Genomic DNA, 13972 nt, shown 5'->3' on the forward strand with positions numbered 1-13972 from the left:
TTGGACATCTCGTATGTGAACATTTGAATGCGGCACCCCCCCCCCTCAGTTCAATGAAATGTCACCCTCACATTATGAAGATGCAGCTGAGCTGGTGCCAGGGGCACTGAACTGAAGTCAAAAAAAAATAATTAATATTGTTGTTAGTCATGTATCCCATAAACCCACAAACCCTCCACATGTGTATCACTTGTCAACCTGGGACCATCCAGGTTGGGGGGCTAGTGGAGCTATAAAAATGGGAATGGGAAATCAGGCTGTCTGTAGGCTACTAGCTCCTATTTGTATCCAGCTGCTCACACATCTGACACAGTCTGTTTGCGAAACATTAAGTGTTTTTCATTTTTTACTTTACACCCTTTTAACCAGCATCAAAACCTACATAGCCTATTGGAATACGGGAGTGGTAAGGACCACGCGTTACAGAGAGGGTGCGCATGTTTCAGAACTGCCACCCGAGAGCGTATGTGCGTTTTATGGTTTTCGCCAACAACACAATGATCATCTGGTCAGCTCACAGCGACACTGTTTAGAGACAAATCAACTACAGACTCAGTTTACTAAAGGCGGGTGGTAGAGAGAAAATGAGCATGCTCCAGCCTGTTACACTGAGCACCAGCAGCAGCACACTGGTTTATATTCAACAGATGCTGCGGTTTGAATATATTGCAGGGGACACAGGGATTATGCGCTTGGAAAGGAATTTACATGGGCTATATGGAAAACTCAAATAAAAAGTGTACTTCTAAAAATCATTTGAATAGATTGACTCATACAATAGCTTGTGTTCCACAAACATTTACATAGTTTTCCCTTTTGTCAGTAATTACACATCACCACACATTGCCTATTTTTTCATTTTCATTAAAAAATGTTCACATACTGTAAACCCAGACAAAACCTCTACCACACATCTCATCATTCATCCCACTTTCCAGTTAACTTATGGGGCAGCATGAAAATCTCTGTATACTTTATAGATTTCCCCCAAAGACCTTAGATTGTGGCACACAGACTTCTCCTGCACACAGCCTACTAGAAAATGGCATCAGATCTGATGTATATAAACAATAAATGTGCAATTAAATACACTTTAGACAACAGTGTAGTCAGACAATACCTCTGTATAAGCCCAAACCCTTTAAAACAAACACATCAATGAATTAGCAGACGAACTGTGGAAACCCCCTAACCTGCTGTCATAAAAAATGATGCAAAGGTCAACATGTTGATGAAAACAGGCTCATAGCCTATCACTATGTTCTTTTAAACACTTTTCATTCATAACAAACACCAACTACAGTGAACAATAGCCCCTAATCTTTTTAAGATAGCTGAGAACAAAGAAGCTCATTGGAGGTGAATTAAATTATTGTGGGCTGTTGAAAAGCAGCGTGTTTTGTAACAGTGTCATGTCGTTGGAACTTCATCCTCCAGAGAAATTTTGCAATGTTGTGTGCGTTTCCAAGGAATCAGGTGTAGAGCCACAGCGCCACCACGTGGGCCAATGAAGACATCGCAGTACAGTAAAACGCCCTGTAGAAAACGCCAGTCATGCAACAACAACGGCAAAAAAAAGAAAAAGAAAAGAAGTGATGATGATACAGTTACAGCTTCCGGATCAAGTCAAATGGCTTTATTTTTACATTGTTGACCAATAGATTTCTCATCGTGACAAACTACCCATGTTGTCCAGGATGCAGGCTACACTTGTTTTTATTTAGGCTACTGATTAATATCTTCATGTAGGCAACATAGGCTAGGCCGCAGAAATTCTAAAAAAAAATAACTAGGTTTACATTTACACAATACAAACATAATATATAATAATATAATATAGATATGTAAGAGGTTAATAAAACACCCAACGTTTAGGGGTGTTTATAATACAGAATGAATAAGTGAATTAACAAATAAACAGCAAAATGCATAAAATAGACTTACTATAAGCTTTTTAGGATACAGTCACTGAGTAGAAATGGTGGACAAAATAACAGGAACACCTTGTGAAATCCAGCAGCGTGCATTTGCATGATTTTTGTGCTGCTGACAAAATGCTTCAAATGTCAAATATTTAGATGAACATAAGGACGTTTAAAATATTTACTTCTGCGACTGTCAGAGGCGTTGCTTCAACTCTGCCGTGGTTTCTGTGGCAGCAGTTGATGCATTGTAATGGGCCTACATTGTGGGACAGCAGTTGCGGGTTTTCTCTTGCTTTGATGAACATGCCCTTATGTGCTCTTTGCTGCCAGTCCTCCTACTGAACAAGCGTCATGGCACAGAGTCAGAGCTACTGACTATTTTGAACAGGGAACACGTGGCACTGTTTCTGGAGAGAGAGAGAGAGAGAGAGAGAGGGCAGTCGGCACTCACACACTCCTCCTTCAGTCCCTCCAGCCACGCACACACTGGCAGAACCGCTGTCTGCAGTGGGTAGTAACTGCCTGGGATTTCTAAACTGCTCCGTTAAAGTCTAGGATCGGACAAGAAAAAGACGAGAGAGAACTACATTTGCGTTGGTACATTTCTTACTGTGTTGCCGGAGGACAGATGATGGAGACCAAACTCTGGATGGCCCTTTGTGCGCTGCTGCTCGTTCACTTGGGAAACACTGAACACAGTAGGTGGCTTGTTTTAAAATCTTCTATTTATTTCATCTACTGACTTTGGATTATTTTCCTGTTTCCAGTTTGATTGATTTTTTATAGAAATTGTCATAATGGTTCACTGTACCACCACCCCTCACAGGCCTGCACACACACACACACACACACACACACACACACACACACACACGCACACTCTCTAATCTTGTCTCTAGGCACCTGGGTTGTTGATCAGAGATTTACACTGACAGAGCTGAAGTGAGTTTTCAGTGTGAAGTTCCTGCTTGTTGCACCATAAAGACACAGTTGAGTGTGGACATTTTAGTTCCTCTTGTGTGCTTTCTTTCAACCCTCCTCAAGCTCAGAGGTGGACAAACCTGGTTCCCACCTCCTCCAGTCAAGCTGTGTTTCAGTTTCAAACCGGCCTCCCTTTACAAATCACAGCTTTCTTTCCATTTCTATTTAAAATTCTGACATCCAGTGCTCTGCTGTTTGTTTGAACAGCCTCACACTTTATCTTTCTCATCACCCCCCTCCCCCCTCCCCCTTCTTCCTCTTTTTTATCTTAATGCACCTCTCACACATCCTGTATTTCACTCACCTTCTGCTTTCTCTCCTCCTCCTCCTCCTCCTCCTGCTACCTTCCCTCAGTGCCTCTCACATAAAAGGAAAATGAGACTATTGACATCTGAAAAGATTTTATTGGGCAGAACCATCCCATCAGCTCCTCAAGCTGAAATTCAAATGAATAGAAAACAGCTCAGCTCCATTGCAGGACATTTAGTGGCTGTAAATGAACAGGGAAGTACATTTTGATAAATGACACCTCTAACTATCTGCAGCAGCACACTGTCATTTTACTTGGTTCATGCTAATTGGCTCGCCTCTGTAGTACAGTATGGATACTTTATGAACAGATTTTAAAGCACTGTGACCAGACTTTATACAATAAAAATATATTGTTATATGATACAGAATACATATTATACAGTACAGGTTGTATGGCATTATATTTGCATAAACATAAAGTATAAAATCAAAACCCCAGGATGCTACTCAGGTAGAACTTGTATTCAGATATTAATTATTTCCCTTTTTTGTGTTGACAATAACTCATGAGTCTAAGAAAGGGTGGAAATGGCAGTTTATTAACATGTTCAATATACTCTCAAGCCTTCAATTACTGTCCAGAAAAATAAATCCCGCTTAACTTTTCTCTGCAACATTTAAAAATATCCCATCTTTCTTACCTTTTTACATGTTATATGGTCAAAAGCCTTTTTTGTTTAAGTCTCAACTGGTCTCCTTTCTGACTAATAAATTAATAAATCAGCCTTTATTGTCTTCTAGGTGTTATAAAACTAACTGCACATGTGCAGTAAACTAATTTTTTAAAATCTTACTAATATACAAACTATGAAAATAATTTACAAACATCTAAATCTTTTTTCTTTTTTAAATGACTATACTGTTATTTCTGTCTGTTTTTTGATTTATGTGAGACTGAAGTCCATTTCATGAGCATGACACAATAAATAACATATAACTAACTAACTACAGTGAATTTAGGCTCTCACATGTGGCATAATAAGACAACCCAAGGAGGCTAGGGGCTGGAGGCTGGACGCGTGACATGCAGAATGAGAAGGCTGGCAGTAAACATATAAAATAAGTGCAGGTTTACAAGGCCAAGGACACATAGGTGTCATTTACACTGGGGACATGTCCCCACCACTTTTTGAAATGGCTGATTTTGTCCCACCACTTAAAATTTGTAAAAAAATAAAATAAAAATAAAAAAATAAAAAATGTTCTGAAATATAGCTTACAGTTAAATAACAAATAACAAAGGTTTATTTGCACATTAAGAAAGCATGCAATGCAATTAAAATATAGAATAAACAAATGTGCATTGTCCAGTCAGTAACTTTAAAATATTCTTGACACAGTTAGTTTTTGGCCAAGTTTTCTGCTCTCTCCCTGTGAACATGACAAAAGAGGAGGGAAGACTAAATCATGACGCATGTGTGTTGCCTCAGCAGGGATGATATTACATGAAAAAAGTTGATCTACAGAAGAAATAGATCTGAAAGCAACACAGAATACCTGAGAGCTGCACTGACCTATTTGCTAGTATATTTATATATTTTGAAATGTCACCTGCCACCTGAATTTTGTGTTTCCTTTTACATAAATAAAAACATTTCTACCATAAATTGGTGGAGGAATGTTCACCAGAATGCAGGAAATGAAGTGTTTAATGATCAAAATTTCCTGGGGGAGGTCCCCGAGACCACCCCCTCATATATCTCATCTTCGAGGATATCTTTAAAACACTGTTTAAGATCTTTTTGTCTCGTTCTCAACGTAATATTGCGTACTGTGATGTATTGCGAGCTAAGTGTCTCTTCACACCCCTAATCTGAGCCCCTATGTCCCCACCACTTTTCAACACAAAGTGACACCCTTGCAAGGACAGCATGCACGGAGGGAAAGCAGTTCAAAATGATCTGTGCTGTTCAAAAAAATGCCCTGACCACAGGCTGTGAAACCAGTGCTTGTAGGATTTTACAGCAGCAGTTGGATGGGTTTCACACAGCAGGCATTACTGATAGGCACTTGCAGCATCGAGTGCAGAAGCAGCCGACATCTGCTCGCACAGAAACGGTTGGCTGTTCCTCTTACCGGGTCAAGAAGTGAGCAAGAGCTACTTCCCTAGGTACATGCTGCACTGGCCTGAAAGATTGTGAGTAAGGCCCTGTAATATCTGGAGAGAGGAGTGTGCAATGGTGGAAACAGTGGTTCTCTTTATAACTCTACTCTGCACACACACACACACACAGTCACATATATAAAAAACTCCCAACATTTGACCTAAGCAGCTCTAATGGAGTTAGGGAGTGAGGGAACAAGGCCAGTATTGTACAGCCAAGCACCTCTGTCTATTTATGAGCGTGTCTGTTTTTGTATCATTTAGAGTTCAAACAGTTCTCTCTCTCTCTCTCTCTCTCTCTCTCTCTCTCTCTCACTGTGTGTGCTGATGAGCTGCGTGAGTGATTATGGAGGTAATGAAAGGCATCATGGCAGTGTGTTACTGAACAGTAATGACATTACAATACATTAGTGCTCTGGTCTTCATCAAAGGGAAGCAGGTAGAAACAGAAATGAAGACTTGTACAGTAGTGCTAAAGAGATCAAGACGGAGGAGGGAGAGAGAGAGCGAGAGACAGAGAGAGAGAGACAGATTGGAGGTCTTCATTAAAAGGACATTACTTCAAAGACTAAAAAGTCTCATGCTGTGGTCAGTCCTTATGCATTTTACTTTGTACTGATATTATGTTTTACAGTAATGTGACGTGTGTTGTGCTTCGTTGCAATTCTCGGTATCCGTTCAGGGGTTGCCAACCTGGGGATCAGGTCCACCAAGAAGTCTGAAGATAAATCTGAGGAGGCATGACATGTTTAACAAAATAGAAAATACTGGGGGGAAGCATGTGTTTTGCACAAATTATGTTTTTTTGTTCCTTTTTGAAATGGGGAAACTGGATAGTTTTAGCTTTTTAGGCCTCTAAAACCTTTTCTACAACCATGTGAGGGAAAACGTCAGTCTTTGGTTGAACTGGTCACAACTAAAGGAGTCACGAGTAGTTTTACTTTGCTTCACTTTAAAGGCAGCCAAAATGGTTAGGAACTACCGCATTTAGCTCCTGATGCAAAAGAAGGTGTCTTCTTACCAAACGCTTTAGCAAGACACTAAACCCCTGTTGGCTCCACTGAAGCTGCTCACTGATTGATAGAAGACTGTGGATGTATTGAGCATGCAGGTGCTGCAGTGCTTCGTTGGAAAGCATCTGCATAGTGAGATAACTTTCCCGGGATACATAATATACTGTATGTATATACAATATTCAGTTTTAATAAACTGTTGTTTGGATAAACACTGGCCTGTGCTGACTGACATACTCTGCACACTGTCTATCGTCCAATGTTCGCTTGGAATAATGAGCAAATCAGCTGTTAATGACTCTGAAGACATCACCAGACCGTCATCAATCATGACTCTTTCCTCTCTTCGTCAGGCGGTGGCCATGCTGCTACCTCGTCTGCTCCAATACGTTCTCCTAGCAGTGAGGCTCCAGCAGCTGGGTCTGCTTCTAGCCTGGACCCCGTCATCCACGAGGCTCCTACACCTGTACTGAATGGCTCCGACACAAATCCAAGTTCAAGAGGCACCAGCCGTTCAAGCAGCAACATGACTACAGAAGGGGAAACCATCTCCTCGACAGCGGAACTGAAGAAATTTAATGGTAACTATGCAACTCAGTATTATTAATCCTGAATTATTCACTGATCTGATGTTGCGATTATTGTTTCTGTTTAAGTAGTAAGGTAAAGGTAAAGGTACTTTATTTGTCACATACACATACATGTAGCGAGTTTCATCCTCTGCATTTAACCCATCCCTGAAGGGAGCAGTAGGCAGCCGCTGGGCAGTGCCCGGGGACCAACTCCAGATCTTGATCAGTGTTTTGGTCAATGGCTCTGACTGAAGAACCTAACATGTTTTTGATGTTAGGGATGGTCTGTCACACTTTAGATTTAGTAGGGAGCCATACATCAGGTGGCTCAGTGTTTAGGAGCTATTTATAACGTCCTTATCTCTCTTTTCCATGTCCAGAAGTGGGCCACAGAGTAAGTGACAGGATTAGGGTGATGACTTTAACTGTGACACTGACACAAACACAACACAGAAAGAGACAGAGACAGAGAACTCAGCCTTGTTTAAAAAAAAACTTTAAAAAACATTGGAGCACCAAGATGTAGAGATCGTCTGAGATAGTGTAAGATAAAAGTAAAAAAAGGAATAAAGAAGGTGTGACTGAGTTAATTAAATATGTTGCAATCTGTTGGGAGAGCAATGGTAAAATATGCGCAGAGAAAAGCTCAGTCAGAAGAGATTCAATTGGTGTTGAGCAGAGAGGAGAAGTGATTAAATGCTGTGTTACTTTTCACAAGCGGGTTAGAAAGGTGGAAGTGAAATCCCCTCCCCCCCCACTCCCACACAGGCACACACAACCTCTCTCTCACAAATACATGTCACTTCACACATTAGACTCATAAACATATTCATGGGCTAGGTACATTTTTAGGCTCTTAGTTTATTTTGTGTGGGTGCGGGATCATATTAAAGCATTTTTTTGCATGTAGGCTACGTAGCTTTAAAGGTTGGTATCTCCGTCCAGCCATGCAGACAGTTTCTTGGCCAGGTATTCTGTCTTGATACAATTGAGGTGAACATATTTGTATTTGTGGAAATGTATACTTTAACAATAGTAAAAGTCTGCAGCCACGCTAACTGTGGTGCTTTGAGCCAAACGTTAATGACAGCATGCTACATGGTCACAATGACAGTGCTAACTAATGTTGATGCTTAGCAGGCATACTGTTTACTATGTTCAAGTGTGTTAGCATGCAAACATTTGCTAAGTAGCGCTAAACATTCGGTACAGCTGAGGCTGATGGGCATGTCATTAGTTATGTCAGTTAGTATTTGGTCATTAACAAAAAGTTAAGGGATCACCATTCACCCTCAGGGAAAGATGAATATCTGTATGAAACATTTAACAGCAGGAGTCTACAAGAAAAGCCTTGAGCCACAGCGGAAGCTCCTCTCTTACAGGAAAGGAGTTTGCTTAAGACAAAACAATCTCAGAGATGTTCATTTTATCCAAAAACACTGACACATAGTGTCATTGTAATAGGGAGCAAAGTACACAAGGTAAATACACATACCTGATTATTGAAGTACATGTAGGCAAAATAAATGTTTTCCACAACAATGGCAGTCCTTCCAATAGTTGTTAAGATATGTCAGTATAAAGCAAATATGTCAACCTCATGGTGGTGCTAGATGAAAAGTCACTAGGATTCATCTTCTGCTGACCACAAATGTTTGTACAAAATTTCATGGCAATCCATCTAGTTGTTGAGATATTTCGGTCTGGACCAATAGACCAACTCTACTACCAGCACAGCCATGGGGGCATGCTGAAAGCATATGGCTACAATCACCAGCAACATGTTTCCAGAATAAATGTCCCTTTTAATAACAATTCACAGGACACAAAGTCCGCAGTTTTTATAGAGACTATTTCTGGAAAGAAATTCTGGTGAAAGCACATTATACCTCCATTGCGCTGCGGTGGATGCAAAGATCTCAGAGAGGAATATCTTAAGACCTGGACAAATAAAAGCATGGCTAGCAGAGGAAAGTGAGAAAATGTTCTTTTGTAATTTGGCTGAACTGGCCCTTTAATGCCCCACATTCTCATGTCAGGCACTTCAACACATTTAATGCACATACAAAACAGTGTTCAGCATGTTTATTTGCTCAACAGCAGAAAAATCTTTGCCCAGCAGAATTGCATGTTTTTTATGATACTGTTGTCTTTCTCTTTATGTAGATACCAGCATCGTGTCTCCCTCAGATGTTGCAGATCCTGAAAAGAATAGAAACCCAACAGATCAGCCGACATTGCAGCCTCCGATTCCTCCTTCTGGGAGCCACGCCCCCACCTCTCACATCCCCCTTACCTCCACCACTACCAGCCCCACACACACAGCTCACGCTACCCCTGCACACACACTGACCACCACATCACTCGCAAACACATCGCATCTTGCTGCACCTCCACTTCCTGACTCCACCACACCATCAAACCAGCCCGCTCTCCCTAAAACACACTCATCCACCCATGTCCCACATACTACAACAGCTGAGCCATCAAAGCCCCAAACTACCACTACTACTACCACTACCTTCCAGTCTAATTCAACATCCAGCACCAGCTCCCCTCTAGAGCCCGCCAATTCTGAGCCGCCAATGCTCACATCTCCACAGAACACTTTACGGCCCGATGGAAATCCTGAGACCTCCAGTGAAGCCCACCCAATGTCCACCATCACCCCTCCGAGCAGCCCCTCCGCCGAGCCCAAAGCCCAAAAAGCCCAAGACAACACCCCCTCCCAGCTCAACATTGGGGGTGACAGTAAGTGCCTGATATCTTCTGTGTTTGTATATATATTTGTTCTGGACGATTCACTGCCTGGACGTTGACAGAGCCAGAAGTGAACTGGCTTAACAACAAAGGCGACGCTGTTCTTTGTTTTCCAGCACAAGCCAGTCCTCCTTTCTACACGCACACAAACACACACCATGCCCCCCCCGTCTACATCTTCTACAAGCACTGTCACCACCAAGCGCTCCACAATCATGGCTCTGTTTGGGAAAGAGACAGAGGCAGTCATGGGACTCGAGCCCTCAAGAATGCTGCGTCTTCCTTCTGTTTCTGTCTCTCTCGCACTCTGTCTGTCTGCTGAATGATTTACATATCTACGGTAGATGTTTCTCTAGCTATGTATTGTCTTTCCACATTGAGAGGACTTACAACAGGACATCATCGCAAAACAAAAGGAGAGCCCGAATGACTCTTCTCAGTTGACCAGCCTGCTTGAATACAGTTAAAATGTAAAATTCGCTCTGCTTCTCTCACTCTGCGTGGTTTGCCACGCTTGGCACCTCGCCTCTTTCCATTAGCCAGAGGAGCAGGGAGCATTCACTGCTGTGGTTGTTACTTTCAAACCAGAGGATATAAAAAAATAAAAAACAGCTACGTTTACAAAATAGTCTTCCATAGCAACATCCATCCACTTCCAAAAAAACTCAGACACAAACTTCTCCTGCACAGAAATATACAAAAACAGAGAAATGTCAACATGGAAAGGTCAAGAGTGATGATGTTGTCAGAGATTAAACAACACACTGAACTGAGCTAAAAAATACTGTGCTCTAGGCACAAACAATATAAACTGTTTGTAATTTTGTAATTTTAAAAAAGAAAGCTGTAAATGATGCCCTTATAAATGACTGTACTCAACAGAGAGTTCAAGTACAGGCAAGCTTAACATCACTGTCCTGTGTTTGACATTTCTGTCCTGAGCTACGTGAACACTTAAGCTCAACATACTGCTGTAGTGTCTATTTTTAGCTCCAGTCACAGCTTTAAATGATCTTTTAAGAAGCTGTAATTCTACTATCTGCACCACGTTAAGTCAAAGTAAAATTTTTAATGGTGGATGGCCAGCGTGTTTTATCTCTTGCGTCTTTGTTCCAGCGACGATGGTCCATGAGTCTCCTACACTAGACCCCCTCCTGGCTGGCCTGGTGTCAGCCTTCATCATCACTGCTGTCATCATCACTCTGCTCATCTTCCTCAAACTGCGACGAAGAGACAACCGGCCAGAGTTCCGCAGGCTGCAGGACCTACCTATGGTGAGCACATCAATGAAATTCAGGCAACACATCCACTGCTGTCTCAGTGGAAATATTCAGTCAGTCAGACATTGTTAGATATCAGATGTACTGTTACAACCTCCCAGTACTAATGCACAGCATGCTACCAACCATATCACCAGGTAATTTATTTATCATTATACAACACAAGGTTGTATAACGAAAAGAAAGTTTGTAGTCCCTTCAGGATACACACACAGAATGTAACAGATAATAAATTAAAATAACATATAAATTAAGTAAAATAAAATAAAACAATAGGCTATATACAGTTATTTATTTACATATTTACAGACACGTATACATGTATGTAGACTGCATCTGAGGAGAATGTAAACAACAACACCAAGATGATAATATGGTTTAATCATCATTAAAAAGTCAGTGACATTTGGGAAACAGTGTCCATCTTGACTGCATTTGAGCACCAAGCAACACAGAGTCTGCCTCCTCTCATCTCTCATCCTCTCAGTCTGTATTATATATGTGTTGAACTAATGGCTTTATTAACGGTTAATAAGTTATTTATTAATGGATTTATAGATGGGACTGTACAAGAACAGAACAACTTCTGGGTTTCCAAGCTGGGGTTTATCCTGCTTATCCTTCAAATTTTTTTACATTTAAAAGTGCAGACTTACATATCATGGACAAATATGTTTTTTCACTTTCTTGCCAAAAGTTAGATGTGGACGTCTGTGTATTAACAAGCTACAGCCAGCAGCTGGTTAGCTTAGGTTAGCTTAGCTTAGCACAAAACTGCACTGGAAACAGGGGGAACCAGCTAGCCTGGAGTCACCACTCAATGCATAGCAATTTTAAGATGATGATGAGACACCACAACATTACCATGCCAGTTCTAGCACATAACCACCCATAACACCACGTTGTTTTTACACTTTATGTATGGATTAAATAAACAATGAAAAACATGTTTATTAAAGAGCTTTAGAGGAAGTTCTTCTCATCTAACTCTTGGCAAGAAAGTGAATCAGACTATTTCCCAAAATGTCAAGCTATTCCTTTGTTTACTTGACTATTAATGACTCACCAGCCATGGAGACTTTTCACAAAGTTGTTTTTCTTAATGGCTTTACTGATCTTAAAACGTTTATTATGATTGATTATGACAACTTATAAGCCCTTTATAAAGGGTGACATATTAGAAAGTGGTACCACAAACTCTATAGTAAACATGTCTTAGCATGTAATAAGCAAATAAGCTGTGTATATTTAGTTATGTTATTCAATCTTTTCTGTGTAGGACGATATGATGGAGGACACACCCTTGTCCATGTACAGCTACTGATGGAGGCACGACTGAAACATTTGGCTCCCAAATACTCTCTTTGAATCCAGGCTCATGCCGCAGCGCTTGTCGAACCTGGTCTCTCTTCCTTAATCTGCACCAAACAGAAAGAATTCTGGGTAGGTGTGAGCAAATTTCTGGATTGCTTTCATTTATCTAGTTCACTGACATGTAGGAAAGGACATGATTGAAGGTGCAATGGACAATGAAGATATCGCCCACGTTGGGGCTGTTTTTGACCATTTCGGTACAATTACAAATTAGGCCAGCGCCTCTGTTTAATACCGTATGCTTAATATTTTTCAGCCCATCTTTTGGGGTAGGGGAGTTGTATAATACATTTTGATTTCCCTCGAGTTGAATGGGGTAAGTAAAAAGCAAGAGGCAACATCATCGGTTGTATCCGTCGTTTGGGTGGTTCGCACCTGGACACAGATTCAGCCTGTCCTGCCAGACTCTGACCTGGGCACACTGGTCTAAATTCCCAGTTATCAGTTAATGTTATAAAGCCTGGTAGAGAAAAAAAAAGTTCTGCCAGTCTGACTGATAGGCCAGAGAAAAGAAATTAACCTTAAGGGATTATAGTGTTAAAGAGGTTGCACTTTACTTTTTTAATAGTGAAAAAAAAAAGAAAAAAGAATAGGACAAATATTTTGAGTTTTGCTTGCATTCGTTGAGTGCAGGGACATAAGTATGTGCGTTTGTAGGTGTGTGAGTCTGTTAAGGTGCATGTATGGATTTTTGAAGGCATGGCAGGGGATATTTAAGTGTTTTCTCTTTTTTTCAGTTTCTGTGTTGAAGGTCCTGCTGCCTTCTGGCCTGATTTTGATTTGTGCAGTGTGCATCTTTTGTTTCTTTCCTGCGGTCTTGAGTGCAGGAGAGAGTGCCTTACACAGTACAGGAACAGCTCTTATTGTATACTGTATTTATGTACAAACCAACTAACTTCCCGATTTACCAGTCATTCCTTTACTTTGTGAGATTCCCATTTAAAACACACGCTCTGGGCCAGGTAGCCGCTCTGACTTGCCTGTGTTTGAAGAATAGCCTTGAGCGTGTTCACCATGAGGCACTCATTTATTTGTCAGTTGACAGTTGCAGACTGAAATTGGCCAGTGGCCTTTCCACACAATGTTAGCATTGTGCTGTGCGTTGTAAATACTACTGATGATTGCATCATGCAAAGACAACTTTATGAAAGTCTTCATCTTAGTTGCAATTAGCGTTTGCATCATTTTGAAAATGTTACACGCTGTTCTCTCAGCATACAAATGTCCCATTGATTATACTGTGTATTCGCTCTGCAAATGTGCAGGAAAATGTCAGTGGAAGTGAGACATACAAGACGACAGATCAACCCATGTAGATAGAAATCAATTGGAGCTAATACTTTACAAGTTTTAGCTCCAATTGACAAGTTAAAGGAATAAAATAAATTAATAAGGCTAATACTGGAGGGAACAACACCTAAAAGGTATTCCCTTATTTTACTGTTTTGAACACTCGTTTTTCTTTTCATCACCCGCTTGTACATCCAGTTCTAAATTACACACACTTAAGATGTCTGATATTACTGTTAAAATTGTCTATAAGTATTCTGAATGCATAATGAGGCTTTGCTGCCAGATGTGGATAATGGGCCATTGGTGTTTTATGATTAAAAGTATTTTGAAACCATCCTCTGTATTTCCTCTTTTCCCA

At 40.8% G+C, this 13972-nt stretch overlaps 1 protein-coding gene across 1 annotated transcript; it reads left to right on the forward strand.

The window, feature by feature from the left end:
• Positions 1-2349: 2349 nt before the first annotated feature.
• LOC119900989 (putative protein TPRXL) lies at positions 2350-13949 on the forward strand. The gene is made up of 5 exons (XM_038716365.1): positions 2350-2623; positions 6689-6916; positions 9074-9658; positions 10784-10941; positions 12227-13949. The coding sequence occupies exons 1-5, from the start codon at positions 2554-2556 to the stop codon at positions 12269-12271; spliced, it is 1086 nt and encodes a 361-aa protein (XP_038572293.1). The 5' UTR covers positions 2350-2553; the 3' UTR covers positions 12272-13949.
• Positions 13950-13972: the final 23 nt, after the last annotated feature.

The sequence above is a fragment of the Micropterus salmoides genome, unplaced genomic scaffold (assembly GCF_014851395.1).
Source record: "Micropterus salmoides isolate LMB-PRFRI ecotype aquatic unplaced genomic scaffold, ASM1485139v1 Ms_hic_scaffold_13, whole genome shotgun sequence".
NCBI classification, from domain to species: Eukaryota; Metazoa; Chordata; class Actinopteri; order Centrarchiformes; family Centrarchidae; genus Micropterus; species Micropterus salmoides.

Bases quoted from the DNA above. Each gene is read 5' to 3' on its own strand.
- LOC119900989 (XM_038716365.1), top strand. From the start codon at position 2,554: ATGATGGAGACCAAACTCTGGATGGCCCTTTGTGCGCTGCTGCTCGTT. The intron at 9,659-10,783 runs GTAAGTGCCTGA...TCTTTGTTCCAG, and splicing joins GCTCAACATTGGGGGTGACA to CGACGATGGTCCATGAGTCT. The intron at 10,942-12,226 runs GTGAGCACATCA...TTTTCTGTGTAG, and splicing joins GGCTGCAGGACCTACCTATG to GACGATATGATGGAGGACAC.